Below are 19270 nucleotides of genomic sequence, written 5' to 3'. Positions count from 1 at the left end.
GCAGCCTTTGAAAAGGTTTGGATGAATAGGTAGACGAAGCGCCGCGGCCAATTAAGCATTATGTGGGGCTCTTTTGTTTTGTTTCGGTTTTGGATTTTTGTTTGTTTAGTGAAATGTCAGGCCAATTAAAGTGAGATCAGCGCCGGCTTTCCTTGAAAGTCAGGCCACTGCGGACGAAGTTAAATGAAAGTTAATCAGAGCCCAAACAAAGCGCGCCGGCGGTCAGCAGGGGAGAGGGGAGCAGCCGTGGCAGCCAGCCCGCATCCATGCGTCCCCTTCCCCGATACCACAGCGGTGGGCTCCGGGGTGGGGGGGGAGCAAGCCGAGGCAGCCAGGTAACGCGTCAGACACGTGCGTGCAAGTCCCGGCCGAGGGCCTGCGGACCCACCAGTGCCAGAAGGAGCCGGCCGCTGCTTTCGTCGGGTGGTGGGCGAGGAAAGCCGCCCGGCTTTGCTTGTCCCGGCGTGGAGAGGGGCAGCTGCCCGCACGTCGCGGGCACAGACGCCTGTGGAAGTTCGCTGCCGAGAGCAGAACTGATTGCTTCCATGCGATTTGAATTAATCTCATGCTTCAGGTGAAACTCAGCTAATCAGTGTAGAAAGGAAGCTGAAAGGGGCGCAATCAAATTAACATCACAGAGCCGGCTCCAAACAAGAAAGAGGGGGGGGACAAGGGAGGCGGGCACAGCCCTTGTCACCCTTGTCACCATCGTCATTCAGTTGTCACCAGCGGGCTGCGAAGCGGCTCGTGCCCCAGCCTGGCGCGGGACGGCGGAGCGCGCCGGGGGCTGTCGGCTCCCTTTGTAGCCGGTCTTATCTCTGCCCAGCAAGCGGGACGAGCCTCTTGTCGGGGCCTTGTTAACAAGGCCCGTGGGCACGGGCGGCGCGTGGCAGCCGCGCTGGCAGGGGCGGCTGAGCGGGCCAGGCGGGCGCAGAAAGCGTCGGAGGCACGCTCTCCTCGAGGGAAGGCTGTCTGCGCAGCAGCGCTGACCCGGGGCTGATGCTCGGGTGGGCACGAAGCAGCGTTACTGATGCCCGGCAGCCCTCAGAGGGTCCCACGGCCGGTCCCGAGCGATGCTGTCCCTCCGCAAGCGGCAGAGCTGCTCCAGGGCAGGTGTCCGGGTACTGACGTGCAAGAGGTGCTGTCTCTGCCTCCCGGTCCCTGCTGTCTGCACGGCTGGATGGGGTTTTCTTTCGGTTTGTTTTGCTGCTTCCCCCGCTCTGGACTGCGTGCCGCTCTCCTGGGACCCCGGCAATTGAGAGAAGTTGATATGTTTACATCCAAGGAGCTGCTCTTAATCAAACATCAATAAGTGCCTTTGAGCGAAGCAGAGCCTGAAATGGAGCTCCTCTCCCGGGGCCGCCGCTTGCCGGGAAGGGGGCTGATGCCTCCAGGGCTGCCGCAGCCCTGCGGGGCTGTCCTGCCCCTTCGGCCCCTGCGCCCGCGCACGTCCTTGGCACCGCACCGGCCTCCAGCCTGGGCTAAATGAAGGCTGAATGAAGGCTGAATGTAGGGAAGCGGAGCCCGGTGCCCCCACCTGCCAAATGGCAGGGTGGCCTCGCGATGGCCTTCTCGTGGCAGGAACTCGGGACAGCGGGCAGTAGCCCGGCAAGGGCTGCCATAGTACCAAAACTGAGTGCCGAGACCCTAACCTGGCTGTGCCGTGCACGCTCGGAGCCAGGGCGGTGGTCGGCCCCGGGTCCGGGGTAGGTGCGAGAGCCCCCGGCCGTCCCTTTCCTCTGCCTTCGCCCCCGCGGGGAGCGGGAGGCTGGGGCTCGGCCGCCTCTTCCCACGCCTGCCCCTCTCCCTGGCGTAGCCCTGGCGTCGGGGCTGGGGGAAGACGGGCGCGCGGCTGGGGACGGGACGGGTCAGAGCCAGGAGAAGTCCTGCCCCGTTTCTCGTAGCTCTTGGTTTCCCACGCCCTGGACCGCAGGTCCGGTGGCGATGCACCGCAGGTCCGAGCGCTGCCCCAACGTCCCTGCTCTTTGCCGTGCTGCCCTGGGGGCAGGATTGGCACGGGGCGCTGCCAGCGGGCGCCAGGCCGGGCGCCGCTCTGTCCCAGCCGCGCGGGTGCCTGCCCTGCACCCTGCAACTACCGGCAGCTCAGGAGGAAAGGTTGCCTTAGCTGTTAATTGAATTACATTGCCACAGAAAGCCAAGAAGTCGTAGCTCATTAGAGCCTCTTGTGTCCCATTATAACAGTGTGTGTTGCCTTTGCGGATTGTCATTATCATATATTACTGCGGGACTGAGCAGCGCTGTTTGTTTATGCATTACATTTTTTTCTGCTTGCCCAGGCCGCCTTCGCCCCCCTCCCCCCAAGCCCGTTTCTCCTGCGCGGCGCACGCCGTGGCCGGCTCGCCGCACGGCGCCGCGGCAGCGCGAGGGCTCTGCTCTTGGAGCGGCGAGGTTCACGGGGGACGGAGCCCGGACGGGGCCCGTTACAGCAATCCCCAGCAGCAAGGAGAAGGGCTTCGGCTTCGGCTGCTGCAGCGCACGGGGACGGGCGGGAGGCGGCTGAGCCCGGCGCCGGCTGGCGTGCTGGCCCTCCTCCGCGGCGGTGCCGCTGCCAGGCCAGCGGCCCAAGCGCCCGGACGGGAGGCGGCAGCTTCGTGCCAGGGCTGTGGGCGCTCGCCAGCGGCGAGAGGGACTCGCTGTACCGTCCCAAGGGCGTCCCTGACTGCGCTGCAGCCGCTGCTCGGGCAGCGCCGGGATGCGCCCACGCTGGGCGCTGCAGCCCGGTTGGGCGGTGAGCGCGGCGTGGGGCCTGCCCGCCGTCCTCGTTTGCATATCGGGGTGGCTGTGGGGAAAAAAAAAAGTCATCTCTGGCATCTGCAATGCAAAGGCGGCCTTGCTGATGTGAAATCGCACTCTATATTCTGCCCAGGTTTATACGAGTGAATTATGCAAATCTGTGATGGAAAACATTCTTCCTCTCATCCTCGGGAGTGTAAAACCTTAGTCAATAATTCATACCCGCACGTCTCAGACTGGAGGCTTTCTCTTCATTATAGTGTGCGCTCGGTTATTTGTCTTTCACGTTTTATTGTCTACCCCGGTGTAATGCTATGCATTATAAAATTTATCGGCTTCATTATTTTATGATCCTGAGCCGTATAACGCAGCGAGACGATTCTGCTTCGGGCTGCCTGGCCTCTTGGCGAGACCCGCATCCGCCCCCTCCCCGGCGGGGGCCGTGGACCGTGCCGGGGCCGGGCAGCCGCAGGTGGCACCCAGCCGTCCCCCGGGCGCGCGGGTGACCCGCTGCCTCCCCGCAGTCCCGGCCATGATCACCTCCCACCCCAACACCACCATCGCCATCAAGGGCAGACCAAGGAGCTGAACTGCACCGCCCGGGGCGAGCGGCCCATCATCATCCGCTGGGAGAAGGGCGACACCGTCATCGACCCCGACCGTAACATGCGCTACGCCATCACCACCAAGGACAACGGCGACGAGGTCATCTCCACCCTCAAGGTGAGGGGCGAGGGTCTTGCGCCCGCCCGGGCTGCCCCGTGTCTCGCTCGGGTGATGGAGGGGGGCGGGCGGCACAAGGGGTGCCCGGGGAGGGTGTCGGTGGTCCCCGGCGGGTGTCGCGGAGGCCGGCGCTGCAGCAGGGCTCCCAGGGTGGCAAAACTGAGTCCAGCGGGGAGGGATGTTGGAAAACCTGCCGGCGGGCTCGCATCTGCAGCCGGCGGCACCAGGCGAAGCGCCTGCACTTTTACAACCAGCGTAAGAGTTAGCGCTGCCCTGGGCCCGCACGAGGAGCCGGGCTTCTGCTTTTAATTACACCGATTAAAAAACAGCCACCACCTGCATGCTGTGACAAACAAGCCCCTGGATTTTGCACTAAATCTCAGCTGCCTGTGCAACGGGCTCTGGTTGCGAAGGCGTTTTGCAGCACCGGCGACGTCTCGAAGAACAAATTTTCGGCGCAGATCTGAGCCAGGGGACCGGGGGTTGCTTTGGAGGGAGCCCTGCCGCCACGGGCACAGCTCCCGCCGGCTGCGATACCGGGGGAAGGCGCGGGTACGGTCCTCGGGGTAGTTCAGTCTGAATTGGCTCCTCTTCTCTCCCCGAAACATTTGTAGCTGAAACCAGCCGATCGCGGGGACTCGGTCTTCTTCTCCTGTCATGCCATCAACTCCTATGGCGAGGACAGAGGCTTGATCCAGCTCACTGTCCAAGGTACTCGTTCCCCCGCGCGCGAGCCCCGGGGTGCGAAGCCTTGCCGCGAGGGTCCCCCTGCTCCCGGGGGGCTTCTCTCCCTGTCGTCCCTAACCTGCCCGCGTGTCCCCAAGAGCCCCCTGACCCGCCGGAGCTGGAGATCCGCGAGGTGAAAGCCCGGAGTATGAATTTGCGATGGACGCAGCGGTTTGACGGCAACAGCATCATCACCGGGTTCGATATCGAGTACAAGAACAAGTCGGGTAGGTGATGGCCGACCTCCCCTCCCTTCCCCGTGCCACCGTGGCCCCCTGCAAGCGGCGGGGCTGGGGGCTGCGCTGCGGCCCCTGTGTCCCAGGGCCAGGCGGCGCGGGCAGGCACGGGGCTGCCCTGCCGGCGCCTCCGAGGGAATATTCTGCATCCCGGTTCCTTTGATGAAGAAAGGAGAGAGGAGCGTTAATGAAATATGTTAATTTCTGTTGGATGGGAGCATTTGAAAGGGAATATTAAAAGAGACAATATTTGCGAAAAGCCAAACCCGGGCCGCACAACAGCGGGGAGGGGGGAAGCGGCAGCTCTCTGCGGGGGCCGGGGACGAAAGCCGGCGGCGCCTGGCGACTTCACCTGCCTGAGCATGGCCCCCTTGGTACTGCGGACCCGGGGACGGGATTCGGGTGCTGACCCTCCTGTCTCGCTCCGCTGCTTTTCCAGATTCCTGGGATTTTAAGCAGTCTACGCGCAACATCTCCCCGACCATCAACCAGGCGAACATCGTGGACCTCCACCCAGCCTCCGTGTACAGCATCCGCATGTACTCCTTCAACAAGATCGGGCGCAGCGAGCCGAGCAAGGAGCTCACCATCAGCACGGAGGAAGCAGGTGCCGGTCGCGGCTCGCGGGCACGGGCGCCGGGGCCGGCAGGCAGGGGCGGCCACGGGCAGTGCGGGAGCCGCGGCCTTGAGCGAAGCTGGCTGCGGCAGAGCTCTCTTTAAAGCCGAGTGTTTTCCTGACGAGGAGGTCCTTTCCCTGATGCTTCTCAACGCGCTTCTCTTTTGGGTCTGTTTCTCCGCAGCTCCCGATGGGCCTCCGATGGATGTCACCTTGCAGCCGATGACGTCCCAGAGCATCCAGGTCACCTGGAAGGTGAGCGGGGCCGGGGCGGCGCGTGGGCTTTCCCTGGCCGCGGGGGCTTGGGCAGCGCCAAACACCGTCCCGAGCCTCTGCGGCGGCAGCTCGTCCTGGGACCCGGCGTTTCGGCGGCGGCACGAGGGCCAGGAAGAACTTCCCAGGCAAAATGAAAACCTGAAGGCTGGGCGTGCAGCTCGGCTGCATCGCGCGGGGTCTTTATTAATCACGTTTTATAACAAGCTCGTTATCTCATAGGATGTCCGTGGGGGGCCGGGGGAGAGAGAGGATAAATATGTAAAAACCGAGACGCCGGGTTGCAACGCGTTTGAGCAAAGATCAATAAAAGTTAGAATCGGATTTATTTTTCCAAAGGTGCATAATGAAAACTAAAATTGATTATAAAGTTAGGACTTTGGAATGAACTGGTAAGTCAATAAATTTAGGGTTCCAGCTTCTCCCCCCTCCCCCTAAGCGCTGAAAAACAGATTAATGGAAAATAAGATTCACTTGAAAGATAAGTCACTTTGTTTTAAGAGTATTTCAGTAAGATGGATCGCCCTGGCTTTGTAACATAAATTTGCAATCAACCCTATTGATTTCTTAATGCTTCAGAGCAATATTGTTAAGATTGATCTCAACCCGGCCTCGCGCGTTTTTAAGGCTGTCGGACTTGGGGTTTTTCCCTCCTCCCGTTGGGCTGCTCCAGTCGGGGAACGGTGCTGGCCAGGCACGTCCCGCTGGACCCTTTTGGTCGCTATCCTGCCGCTCGGTGTGCGCGCCCAAGCGCCGCTGCGGGGAGAGAAAACTTAAAAGCATCGTGAAAAGCCGCTGGGGAGAGGCGGTCGGGGCAAGGGAGCCCTGCGAGCCTCCCGGCCCCGGGACGTGCTGGCTGGGCGGCGGAGCCCTGCCTGATGCCGCTGCGTCTTGCACCCTCCCCTGTTCCTCAGGCCCCGAAGAAGGAGCTGCAGAACGGGGTGATCCGTGGCTACCAGATCGGGTACCGGGAGAACAGCCCGGGCAGCAACGGGCAGTACAGCATTGTGGAGATGAAAGCCACGGGAGACAGCGAGGTCTACACGCTGGACAACCTGAAGAAGTTCGCCCAGTACGGGGTGGTGGTGCAGGCGTTCAACCGCGCGGGGACGGGACCGTCGTCCAGCGAGATCAACGCCACCACGCTGGAGGACGGTAAGGCTGTCCCCGTCCCCGGGCCGGGCGGTTTTCCTGCTCCCCGGTGCCAAGTCCCACCTGGGAGACTCCCAGCCCTTCCACCCTCGGCCGCTCCCTGCCCGGTCCCGAGCAGGTCTTGGGGTGGCTGTGAGCAGGAGGATGCCGGGACACCCGTGGCACTGGGTTTCCAGCGCAATATAGACGGATGTCAAGGTGGATTTAGACATTGCCGAAGCGCCAGGGGGGCTTCCATCAGGAGGATCGCTGGTGGCCTCAGTCATTTTAAAAACAACGAGAAAAAAGTTTTGCAGTGCGTTCGCTCAGCAGTTTTTCATACTTAATTAAGGCTCTCGTTAGCCTGTCAAACCACGATCGTTTCCTGGCTACATTAGCACTCCTCCTGGGGTATTCAAGGGCCCCCGTCTTAGCAATAGTGTCTTTTCCATAATTATATTACCTTCATTTTGTTCAAACGGACTATCTGTATTAGTTTATTATACTCCGTCCCTAATTACACGGTGCTTATATTTTTGCACCTAAGTAATATGAAACAATAATCATTTTCAAAGAGCATCGTTACGGTGATGTATTATCATTTAAATGCTCATAAAAATTAGAGTTACCTCTTGCGGGGCAATGGGATCTAATTACCTCGCATCCAGCCAGCTCTCCCGCTCTCCCCTTGCTGGGAAGCGCAGCGTGTCCCGGCGGCCTCCCCGTCCCCGTGAGCAAGGGGCTTGCACCCGCCTCGGCGCAAGTCCAAGAGGGGCAAAACAGCGCGGCGGAGGCAGACCGCTGCGTTCGCCCGGACCTGGTGCCCCGCACGCCGGGCGGACCGGCTCCAGGGGCTCGAGCAGCCGGGGGAGAGGGGGCAGCAGCACGGTGGGGTCCGTGCGGGTACAGTCGGGGCGGCTGACCCGTGGGACACGGCTCCTTCAGCCCGGCATCTGCCGGGCACGTGCCGCCTCTCCATCCTCCTGCTGATTGTCCTCCCCATCCGACCCCTCCTCAGTTCCCAGCCAGCCCCCCGAGAACGTGCGGGCCATCTCCATCACGTCGGACGTGGCCGTGATCTCCTGGTCGGAGCCCCCGCGCAGCACCCTCAACGGGGTGCTCAAGGGATACCGGGTCATCTTCTGGTCCCTCTACATGGATGGAGGTGAGCGCTCGTGGAGGGCGGGTGACGTGGGGGGACCCCGACCGGGTCTGACGGGCCCCGTCTCCCCGCAGAGTGGGGCGAGATGCAGAACATCACGACCACGCGGGAGCGAGTGGAGCTGCGGGGCATGGAGAAGTTCACCAACTACAGCGTGCAGGTGCTGGCGTACACCCAGGCCGGCGACGGCGTCCGCAGCAGCGTGCTCTACATCCAGACCAAGGAGGACAGTAAGCGGCGCTGCCCGGGGGAGTGGGTGTGTGCGGGTGCGCTCTTCTCTTACCCCCGGCTGATAAACCACGGCAACGCGTGTTAATTAGAAGTAAGAAGATGGAGCGTTGAGTAGGGGCCCTTAGCAATGAATAAAAAAGGCAGGCAGGCAGGCAGGCAGGGCCGGGCAGGGCTTCTCCCTCCTTGTCGTTTCCTCCCTGCTCGGTTTGCCAAACCCGCGGGCAGGTCCCGTGCCCGGCAGCCCACCGTGCGCCCAGAGCCGTGCCTGGCCGGGAGGGGAGGAAGGCACCCGGCGCTGCCCTGCTGTGTGCGCACGGTCCTCGGCTGCTGCTCCCTGGTAGCAGAGCCCGAGCCAGCCCCCCATGCAGCCCCGGCCCGCTCGGGTCTTGCTTGCCGTCACTTCGGGTTGCAGCATGCCGTAGCCGGCTGATGCCAGGAGACGGGAGCACTTGCTCGTGCCACGGCGCGTTGTGTTGCTACAGTGGCGAGGGAAGGGCTGGAGCGGCTGCGGGGGCACGAGGAAGCCCCCCCATGTACAGCCACGGGCAGGGCATTTCCCTTTCTCTTTTTTCTTTTCCTTAAGTGCGGATATTTAAATATTTACACCCCTGCCTGCCCTACTTTAATGCCATTAACTCGGTAGCGCAGCGTTGCCTGGGCCCGTGGGCTGGCGCTGCTGCCTGCCCGTCCTGGGAAGCGCCAGATGCTGGGGAGGCGCAGCCGGGCAGCGTAAGGCTGAGCCGCTCCGGCAGATTGAGGAGACTAAGGAGACGGCCATTAAAAGCCAATCGCGGTTTCTAATCCAGAGCCTGGGCTGCAATTAAGTCTCCTGCCTCTGGCTCGGTGGGGGACCGGAGCCACCCGTGGAGAGGTGTCCCGCAGGCGGTGGGGTGACGGTGGGGTGACCGCTCACCTGCAGACCCGTCCCGGCTTGTGCCTGCCCGACGCTGGTGTGGAGACGCCATTGCGGCTCCTCCCCAGCGCGCCATGGGGATGCCAGCCCCACAGCAGGGTGCTGCCGCCTCGCCGGGCTGGGCAGAGACCTCGGAGCCCTCTCGGCGCCAGCTCTGCCACGTTCTCCCTCCTTCAGTTCCAGGTCCCCCGGCCGGCATCAAGGCTGTCCCGTCTTCCGCCAGCAGCGTGGTGGTGTCCTGGCTGCCGCCGGCCAAGCCCAACGGCATCATTCGGAAGTACACCATCTTCTGCTCCAGCCCCGGCTCGGGGCAGCCGGTACGGGACAGGGACAGGGGCGATGCTGGGGAATCGCCAGGGTGTGCCGGAGGAACGCTGAGCCGGCGAAGCCGGAATGGGAGGGAGGGTCGATGCCAGGCGGCGGCAGCGGCAGCAAAGCTCCCTTGGGCCGGGTCCGTGCACTGCAGAGCTGCAAGGGCACCCGGGGACACTCTGCATCAGGGCACAGTCCCATTGTCTGTTCCCTTCCTCCGGCATCCACCCTGCTCAGCGCTCGCTCCGGAACGGGAGATGTGCCAGCAGCTGACCGAAAATAAAATAGAACTCAAACCTGGCCCCGTCCCTCCTCCGTGCGGGAGAGGTTGACGGGAGGTCTGCAGACTGGTGCTTATCAAAAGCTCCTTCTCAAACTCATTTCACTATCTGAGCCTCTGGTTTCCAGGGCAACATAATCTTTTCATCAAAGCAACTGGTAAAACCGCTGGGATCCGATATTGTTTTCTTGGCATCTTGTCAAAACTGTCATTTGGGTAAAAAAAATTATGTATACTATACAGTATTCATATAGGTGTCTGCTTGCGGGGTACATTTACCTCTGCGGGCCCCACAAGGGCGCGCGTTCGGAGGCGGCGAACGTGCAGGTACCTGTGCGCAGCCGCCTGTTTGCGCGCGGAAATACCACATCCATCCCATGCAAACAGGGATCTTTGAGCTCCCATCCCCTCGCCGACGCCTGCGTGGCGGGGCAGCCCCGGCAGGGTGGCTGGGGGCCGTGCTTGGGGCAGGGCGGCTTTGGCCCAGATGCGATGGAGTCCGGCCCCGGCGCTCGCGCACAGCCTCGCTGCGAGCCAGACCTCTCCGGAGGACTGCCCGCGGGGTGGGGACAGTTGCTGCGGGCGATGCGGGAGGTGTTTCGGGGACCCCCGGCTCCTCGCTGCCACTGCAGAGGGTTTTCAGCAGCCCAGCCGGGGCTTGCCTCTGCGCCCAGTCCCCGCTGCAGCTCGGCGGGCAGCCGGGGAAGCGTCCTTTCCTGGGAACATATCATGCCGTCGCAGCCATCTGTTCCTCGGGCTCCGGCCCGGGCTCCCTGGAGAAATTACGACACCAGCCGGTTTACGCTGGCATTGAGAAGCACCAAGCAGAGCTGAGTCGCTCCCTGGGGAGCTCCCTTCGCTCTCCGAGGGCCCGCAGCCACCTCCTCGAGGTGCTGGGGCTTTGCTCCCGAGCTGAGGGCGGTGGGGGCGAGGGTCTCACGGAGGCTGGACCTTCTCCCGTCTCCCTCTCCGCAGGCCCCCAGCGAGTACGAGACCAGCCCCGACCAGCTCTTCTACCGCATCGCCCACCTGAACCGCGGGCAGCAGTACATGCTGTGGGTGGCCGCCGTCACCTCCGCCGGCCGCGGCAACATCAGCGAGAAAGTCACCATCGAGCCCGCCGGGAAAGGTACGGCGGGGGCCGCCGGCTCGCGGGAGGGGGGGGCCTGCTGTCCCCTGCCCCGAGGGCTGCTTTGGCGGCTCGTGCCCGGGCAAAGGAGGGACAGCACGGGGGTCTCAGCTCTCATTACACATTGGGGAGGGGGGGGCCGTGCACGGGGCCTGCCCGCCAGGCTGACCTCTTGCTTGCCCCCCAAGCCCCCGCCAAGATCATCTCCTTCGGAGGCACCGTCACCACCCCATGGATGAAGGACGTGAGGCTGCCGTGCAACTCCGTCGGGGAGCCGGTCCCCGCCATCAAGTGGACCAAGGACAGGTACTGAGGGGGGCTGCCAGCCGTGCCGCGGGCCGGGCCGGGGAGCCGGTGCCGGCTGCATCGCCCTTGCTGGGTCGCGCATGGCTGATGCGCTCTCTCCTCTCCTCTCCCGGCAGCGAGGACTCTGCCATCCCCGTGACGGTGGACGGCCATCGCCTGATCCAGGCCAATGGCACGCTGGTGCTGCGCTCGGTGAAAGCGGAGGACTCCGGCTACTACACCTGCACCGCCACCAACACCTGGGGCTTCGACACCATCATCATCAACCTGCTGGTGCAAGGTGAGGGGCGCTGGCGGGGCCGGGGGGGGTGGCCTGCGGTCCCACGTCTGCGGCTGGGAGCAAGCGCCCTGCACGGACACGCGCCGTCGCGGCAGACGGCGCAGCGAGCCTGCGCTCTTGCTTGTCCGCTGCTCTCGGTGGGGTGAAGCACCGCAGGGTCTTTCTTGTGCCAGGGGCTCTCCTCGCTGGCCCAGGGCTGGCTGAGGTCTCGTTGGCGTTTCCCCTTTTCGGGGGGCGGGGAGGGACACGGTTCGGGGCGCTTTCAGCCGGTGCGTGCGAGGTGCTCACGGGCTTTTCCCTCCTCCCTAGTGCCCCCGGACCAGCCCCGCCTGACCGTCTCCAAGACCTCGGCGTCGTCCATCACGCTGGCCTGGATTCCTGGCGACAACGGGGGCAGCTCCATCCGAGGTACGGCTGCTGCGCGCGACGGGGCCGGCACCCGTCCCCATCCCAGAGCCGTGGGTGCTTCTGGTCCCGGCACGGGGGGAACGAGGCTCGTGGCGCACATTTTCAGGCACACCTCTGCACGCTGCGCACGCGCTTTCGGCTCTGCGCCTCGGTTTCCCCCTCTCTGAAACGCCTCGGAAACGCTCCAGAGTAAGGTTGATGCTTCGGAGCTCGTGGGAGGGCTGCCAGTCCTAACGAGGGGGCTCGCGAGGTGTTTCGGAGTAGATGCGGCGACTGAAGTAGCTAACGAAGGGCACGTCATTAATTGCTCGGTGCTGGTGGCCAGGGCCAGCCCCGGTGGCTGCTCCCTGCCTCCCGGCATTGGTGTGAGGCTGAACCCGACAGGGCAGGATTTGTCCCCCGTCCCTGGCAGGCTGGGGGCTTCCGGAGGGCTCCAGGAGCATCCCTGCTTTCCAGAGCCTCCTTTCTGCTCTGATTCATCTCATGAATTATACGTTGAAACAGCTGCACACGGAGGGGGGAGCGAGGAAGGAGACCTCGCTTACAATTAATTAAAAGCATGAAAGTAATTACAAGCAAATCTCCCCAGCCAGCAGCCTTTCACTCCAGCGGACTCTGTTGATAAATTTGGTTATAATTGGATTAGAAATATTAAAAACATGCTGCATGTACAAAATAAATAAATAACCGGTGGCAGGCACCAGGGTGCCAGGCACCGTGGGCGGTGCCGGGGCTGGCTTCGACACGGCCAGGAAAGCGTGTGCTGGCGGGCAGACCCGCGCCGCCCCGGGAAGGTCCCGGTGCCCCCAGCCATAGGGAAGCGCTGCTCTGCCCAAGCCGGAGCTGGGCGTTCGCGGAGCTGAGGCGAGGCATGCACGCGCATGCCTTCGCGTGGGTCCTTCGGCATCGCCACGCCGCTACCCGGGCGGCGTCGGCACCCGGAGCGGTCCCGCAAGCTCTGCGTCGTGCGGCTCGTGACGCACACGCGAAGGCAGAAAGCCTACTCTCCTCTGTCGTTTTTATTTGAGAATTGGCAAAATAACCTGCAAAAATAGCCAAATCTATCAACGCGCCGGGGAAGTTTGGGATTTTGTGTAGCCAAAAAGGTCAGAGCGGTCAGGGCAGCAGAGCCGCGCCGCCCTGGGCGGCACCGATCTGCTCAGCGACGTATCCCTCGCCCAAAGCTGCGTGCGTGTGCGCGTGCCTCTCCCCGGGAAACCCTGGCGAGCCATCTTCAGGCGTCTTGTTGATGGCGGCGTAACAGGTTTCTTCATCTAGGACACAGCGTGCTTCCTAATACTCTTAATCATGGGAGAAGAGGCGGCATGCAATGACAGAAGCAACTTCCTAGCCGCTTCCCAAGGGAGCTAGTTAATTCTGCCTTTCCCTTTATAGCCTCGCACCAATCAATCCCGTTTCGCGCTCCCGTGTGAAACCAAGCGACGGGGGCCGTGCCGGCGGCGCTGGAGGCGGGTGATGCGCGGCCCGGGGAGCAGACGAGGGGTGGCTCGCGGGGGAACGGCCCGGGGGGGGCTCCGGCAGAGCGCTCGGGAGGCGGCTAGCTGCTGGGGGTGCCCGCGCGCCTCTTGCCCGTGGCTCCTGCCTGGGCCTGTGCGGCGGGCAGAGCAGGCGGGCGAGCCGCCCTCCGTTCAGGCTGCGCGCAGGGTCCAGGAGGGCAGCAGCTCGCCTCTGCTAATGCTTTTTGAGCTAACCGTAACCCACGGCAGTAGCGCAGGAGCAGAGGGCTGCGTTTCCAGCGCCGTTCCCCTGCGCGCGGTTGGGCAGGAATCGGTGCGCGACGGGCGCCCTGGCACTGCGAGGCTGCATTGGACTTGGCCACGGGATGTCCCCGAGGCGGGCGCAGGGCACGCCGCAGGCTCTGCGTGCCGGCGGTAACCCCTTCTCTCGCCCTGCCCGGGCGCCGCTTGCCTCCCCCCCGGCAACCGGCGTGCCCGGAGGCGACCGCCCCGTCCTTGCTCCCACAGGCTTCGTGCTCCAGTACTCGGTGGACAACAGCGAGGAGTGGAAGGACGTGTTCATCAGCTCCTCCGAGCGCTCCTTCAAGCTGGAGAGCCTCAAGTGCGGCACCTGGTACAAGGTGAAGCTGGCGGCCAAGAACAGCGTGGGGGCTGGCCGCATCAGTGAGATCATCGAAGCCAAGACCCACGGCAGAGGTGAGCCCGCCCCGCGGTGTCCCGGCCCCGCTGGGGGACGTTGCGGTCCCCTCTCCGCAGCAGCCCTCCTGACCGCTCCTCTCCCGCAGAGCCCTCCTTCAGCAAGGACCAGCACCTCTTCACCCACATCAACTCCACGCATGCCAGGCTGAACCTGCAAGGCTGGAGCAGCGGGGGCTGCCCCATCACCGCCATCGTCCTGGAGTACCGGCCCAAGGGCAACTGGGTCTGGCAGAGCCTCCGCACCAACAGCTCCGGCGAGGTCTTCCTGACGGAGCTGCGCGAGGCCACGTGGTACGAGCTCCGCATGAAGGCCTGCAACAGCGCCGGCTGCGGCAACGAGACCACGCAGTTCGCCACGCTGGACTACGACGGCAGTGAGTTTGGGGGGGGGGGTGGGGTGGACGGGTGGGGCCATGCCGCCAAGGCCGGGGGGGGTCCCGGGAGCACTGACCGCCCACCCGCCCGCGCTCTGCCCTAGGCACCATCCCCCTATCAAGTCTGCCCAAGGGGAGGGCGACGACGTGAAGAAGCTCTTCACCATCGCCTGCCCCGTGATCCTGGCCACGCTGGGAGTGGCCCTGCTCTTCATCATCCGCAAGAAGAGGAAGGAGAAGCGGCTGAAGAGGCTTCGAGGTGAGATGGGGCTCAGAGGCACAGCGCGCAGGACTGGACCGCAGAGCTGCGCTTTCCTGGACTGGCTCATTATGCCCTAAATAGCTCTCTTTTAAAGAAAAAAACCTTCCTTCTTGGTTTTTTTTTGTGTCTCTTGCACAGATGCCAAGAGTTTGGCTGAAATGCTGATCAGGTGGGTCTCGGAGCTGCAAGTGGTCGGCGGTGGGTGGGGAAGCCGGGGAATGCGGGGTGGTGGCGGGCGGTCCGGGATGCTTTTAAGCCTGGGTTCAGCCCTGCCTCAGTTTCAGACCTCCTTGGGCTCAGACCTGCGAAGGTTGTGTCGGCCTCTCTGGTGCTCCCGGCCGCTCCTGCCTGCCGGAGGGTCCCGGCAGCAATGCCTGGGGGAGAGCTGCTTAGCTGGAGAGCTGAGCCCCGGGCAGGCTGGCTGGCGGCAAGCCCCGGCCCCCGCTAGGCTCGAGCCGCCGGGGCTCTCTCCGGTAATTGCCGGGTCTGCGTCCCCTCTTACCTCACAGCAAGAATAACCGCAGCTTTGACACGCCGGTGAAGGGCCCCCCGCAAGGCCCCCGCCTGCACATAGACATCCCTCGGGTGCAGCTCCTCATCGAGGACAAGGAAGGCATCAAACAGCTGGGTAAGCACCGTGCTCTCCCTGCGGCGTGGGGACACCAGCCCCGCCCGGGGCAGGGACGTGGGCCAGCATCCCCTCTGGCCCTGAGAAGGCGGCGGTGTCCCCAGGCTGTCCCCTTCCTGCCCTATGGCAGAGCGGGGCGCAGGGGCGTGCCGGCGGGTCCTGCTCCCCTTGCGTTGCTGCTGGCTGTGCTGGCAGCACCCGCAGCGATCTCCTCGGCCGGGCTCTGCCTCGGTGGGGGTTACTGTCGCACCGCTGCCCTGGCGGGAGAACAGCCGGGCAAATCTCCCATCCCCGCGCGCCCCGGAGCGCCGGTGGGGCTGCCCGCAGCGGGGAAGCCAGGGGATCCCACGGGTGTGCTCAGCGTGGGCTAGCAGGCGCCTACAGCGAACTCCGGGCTAGAGAAAGAGGTCTGAGCTCCAGCTTCTTCCCGCAGGGGACGACAAAGCCACGATCCCGGTGACCGACACGGAGTTCAGTCAGGCGGTGAACCCCCAGAGCTTTTGCACGGGCGTCTCGCTGCATCACCCCGCTCTGATCCAGAACACGGGGCCCCTCATCGACATGTCGGACATCCGCCCCGGCACCAGTAAGTGGCGGCGGTCGTGTGGGGCTGGGGTGCAGGCCCTGTCCCCCAGCACTGGCCGTGCCTAAAAGCAGCTCTTGGGAAGGCAGAAGGAGCGGGGAGCGCTCCGGGGAGATGGGCCAGCGTCCTGGCTGTCTCTGGGAGCAACCCGCTGTGACTCTGACGCCTTTGTGCCTTAGACCCTGTGTCAAGAAAGAGCGTGAAGTCTGCACACAGCACCCGCAACCGGTACTCCAGCCAGTGGACCCTCACCAAGTGCCAGGCGTCCACCCCTGCACGGACCCTCACCTCTGACTGGCGGACAGTGGGCTCCCAGCACGGCATCACGGTCACCGAGAGCGACAGCTACAGCGCCAGCCTCTCTCAGGACACGGGTACGCCAGCGGTTCCCCGGGAGAAAGGGCCGAAGGCAGCCCCGCGGCCTCCCTGGGCCGTTGCTCAGCAGGGATCTGCCGGTTTTGGGGTGCCCGAGTTCATTGGCGGTGACCCCAAACCATGGGAGTTCTGCAGAAATAGAGTTTACTCTTAGTCAGTGGGGTCGTGGAACCATGACTTCCACTGCAAGAGCCGCTTGCAGAAAAGCAGAAAGTGGCAGTGTTGAAAAGCGGTCTCCAATTTCTAGTAGAGATTATGAATGGTATCACAAATTGGGCAGACGCGGGCCTCCTGCTCTCTGCGAGCTGCCGGTGGTGGCGGCGGTGTCCCCTGCCCTGCGCTCCTGGCTCTGCTCGGCGTTGTTGAGCTCCAGGTTAAGCGATGTGGCTGCCGTGGTGCGTGGCAGGGAGCGTGTGTGCATGTGTGTGTGTGTGTGTGTGTGTGTGTGTGTGCAGGGCTCTGCCCTGCCTGGCCGCTGTGGGGCTGCGCTGTCATCTCCTGGTCCCCTCCAGAAGCTCTGTGGTGGCTCCCGGAGCAGCACGGGTCGTGCCCAGCTCAGGGGACAGATGGCCGGGCGCACCTCAGCGGGGACAGCCGGGGCGTTCCCAAAACGGCAACGATGTGGAAAACGGCGTTCCCAGGCAAAATTCCCGGGTGTGTGATGCGTCCTTTCCTCCCCAGACAAGGGGCGGAACAGCATGGTGTCGACGGAGAGTGCCTCGTCTACCTACGAGGAGCTGGCACGCGCCTACGAGCACGCGAAGCTGGAGGAGCAGCTGCAGCACGCCAAGTTCGAGATCACGGAGTGCTTCATCTCCGACAGCTCCTCCGACCAGATGACCACCGGCACCACCGACAATGCCGACAGCATGACCTCCATGAGCACCCCGTCCGAGCCCGGCATCTGTCGCTTCACAGCCTCCCCGCCCAAACCCCAGGACAGCGAGCGGGGCAAGAGCGTGGCTGTACCCATCCCGCACCGGGCCAGCAAGAGTACGTACTCGTGGGCTTTGGCTTTGGTTGTACGCTGCCTGTTTAGTGGGTTGGGTAACGCAGAGAAAAATACAAAAATGAAGGTACTGACGAGAGACAGTTCCTGCGAAGGGAAGGCGAGGAGGGGGGAAAAGCATCTCTCCCTTCCACCCTCCACCGTACTGATCTTTCAGCATCATCCGTTTTGCTTTTGTGTGTTCACTTGGTAGGTTGTGTAAGGCTTCCTAGTGGAAGCAGTAGCTGATTTCAGTGGGTTCTACAGCGATCTGTTCTAGATCCCAACACAATCTGGACAAGATCCCCACAGAACCTGCTCTCCTCTCTTCACGTTTTTTCCTTCTCTTCACTTTTCTCCTCCTCACATTTCTTTGCTCCTCTCCTCACATTTCTTCTCTTTACATTGCTTTGCTCCTCTCCGCTCCTCACATCTCTTCACTTCTCTTTTCTCCGCTCCTCTTCCCTTTTCTCCTCCTCACATTGCCCCACTTCTCTCCTCACGTTTTTTTCTTCACTTTTCTCCTCTTAACTTTTCTCTGCTCCTCTCCTCCTCACATTTCTTTTCTTCACTTTTCTTCTCTTCACACTCCTTTGCTCCTCTTCCCATTTTTTCTTCTCTTCACTTTGCTCCTCTTCATGTTTCTTTGCGCCTCTTCACTTCTCTCATCCCATTTCTTCTCTTTTCTCCTCTCCTTTTCTCTCATTTCATTTCTTTCCTTTTCTTTCCTTTTATTCCCACTTCTATTTTTTTCTTACCATTTGTATTTCTTTTCACTTCTTCCCAGTTGTATTCATTTCTATTTCTTCCCCTTTTATTTCATTTCTTGCTCTTTCCTGCTATTTCTTATTATTTCTTGGTATTCCTTCGCATGCCTCCTTCCCTGCCTGCCCCCCTTTCTGGCACCAAAGACAGTACGCTACCACCAGCCTAGCGCCAGCGCCAACGCAAGCCCATCCAACCATTCCAGACGTTTCTTCCAGCTAGCAGAGATCCTGCATGGGTTGCAGCTGGCTGGTTGTTGCAGGACACAGTGTTAACTACAATAAGTAATATATTGCCTATCTAGATAGATAGATAGATTTTTAATAATCCAATATTAAGAAATAGTGTATTTCAAGATAATACATATATTGGCTAGGTATGTAATACACAGAAAATCCATTTTAAAAATACATACGTGATAATTGAGAGTTAATTTATATACTGAGTATCTTACGTAATATACAGTATTATGTAATCTTTTTCTGCAAGACTATATACTTTTATGATATATTTTAGTGTAGTGTATAAGACAGAATACAATAACTGTAGTATTATAAACATGTAGTTTACAGGACATATTACAAAACGTACAGTTAAAAGCGATAGTGTTGTAAACACAAATATAACAATGATATCACCTATATAAGACTACAATAACGCAGTGTCTTATATATACATATGCATCAATCCTTACATTAAGGTCCTACAGTTATATATAATGCTATATAACACAACATAGCATAATATATTGTTTATTGTAGCACATGCTATTTACATGAGTATACTTGATGTAACATACTATATAACTGATGTGTGCTCTGTGCTGTAACAGATGTCATGAAGGCAGTAGAAATATTTACGCAGAATACATTACAGAACAGAACGTGCTAGCTACCACCATAGATACTGTCTTGTATCACACACTAATAAGTAACATGATGCCATATATTACATATACATACTATATTGTGTTATAGCTGAAAACGTAACAGATGACATATTATACGTAAAAGAAAGTACAAGTGTTTTTATAGTGTTGTATAACTGTTTTATTACAGTGTACATTGAGTACTACACATTATACTGCTTCATAGGACATGTTATATCAAACATTGAATGCCGTAGTTTGACGTGCTCTACACATCGTGTTGCACAGAGTATGACAATTTATAGGATGATTATGTTACGCGTTTTATGTACTATTACGCTAATAGAGGGTGGGGGCCAGGAGGGGTCCCCCGGGGCGGGTAGGGTCCCCTCCGGAGCCTCACCCGCCTCCGCTTCCCCTTGCAGGCGACTACTGCAACCTCCCGCTCTACGTCAAGTCGGAGGCCTTCTTCCGCAAGCCCGACGCCCACGAGCCCTGCCCCGTGGTGCCGCCGCGGGAAGCCTCCATCCGAAACCTCGCCCGGGCCTACCACGCGCAAGCCCGGCACATGACGCTGGAGCCCGGCAGCAAGCCCCTGGGCCTGCCTCCCCCGGCCTCCGCCGCAACCACCTTACCTCAAAGGACTCTCCCCATGCCCGGCGCGACGAGCGCCGCTGCTGCACCCGCCGCCAGCGCCGGCCCCGCGCCCCCCGCCGCCGCCGAGCCCCCGCTGCTGCCGCCGCCGCCGCCGCCGAGGCGCGGGTGCCCAC

The 19270-nt window shown here is 61.4% G+C and overlaps 1 protein-coding gene across 1 annotated transcript in view; it reads left to right on the top strand.

Moving 5' to 3' along the window:
* Positions 1 to 19270, top strand: part of DSCAML1 (DS cell adhesion molecule like 1) — a 110273-nt gene that overhangs the window by 90797 nt on the left and 206 nt on the right. The window contains 23 exon segments of the mRNA XM_050910963.1: positions 3279 to 3326; positions 3329 to 3477; positions 4092 to 4188; positions 4302 to 4430; positions 4879 to 5046; positions 5240 to 5310; positions 6243 to 6483; positions 7478 to 7624; positions 7696 to 7851; positions 8943 to 9082; positions 10333 to 10486; positions 10675 to 10792; positions 10909 to 11072; positions 11382 to 11480; positions 13466 to 13654; positions 13744 to 14035; positions 14136 to 14290; positions 14432 to 14462; positions 14803 to 14921; positions 15355 to 15507; positions 15684 to 15878; positions 16561 to 16872; positions 18926 to 19269. Of these exon segments, the coding sequence (XP_050766920.1) occupies positions 3279 to 3326; positions 3329 to 3477; positions 4092 to 4188; positions 4302 to 4430; positions 4879 to 5046; positions 5240 to 5310; positions 6243 to 6483; positions 7478 to 7624; positions 7696 to 7851; positions 8943 to 9082; positions 10333 to 10486; positions 10675 to 10792; positions 10909 to 11072; positions 11382 to 11480; positions 13466 to 13654; positions 13744 to 14035; positions 14136 to 14290; positions 14432 to 14462; positions 14803 to 14921; positions 15355 to 15507; positions 15684 to 15878; positions 16561 to 16872; positions 18926 to 19269 (3671 nt within the window).

Source organism: Gymnogyps californianus, chromosome 25 (genome assembly GCF_018139145.2).
Source record: "Gymnogyps californianus isolate 813 chromosome 25, ASM1813914v2, whole genome shotgun sequence".
In the NCBI taxonomy this organism is placed as follows: domain Eukaryota; kingdom Metazoa; phylum Chordata; class Aves; order Accipitriformes; family Cathartidae; genus Gymnogyps; species Gymnogyps californianus.
Note: the sequence above shows the minus strand (reverse complement) of the source record. Positions and strands in the feature narration are given on the sequence as shown.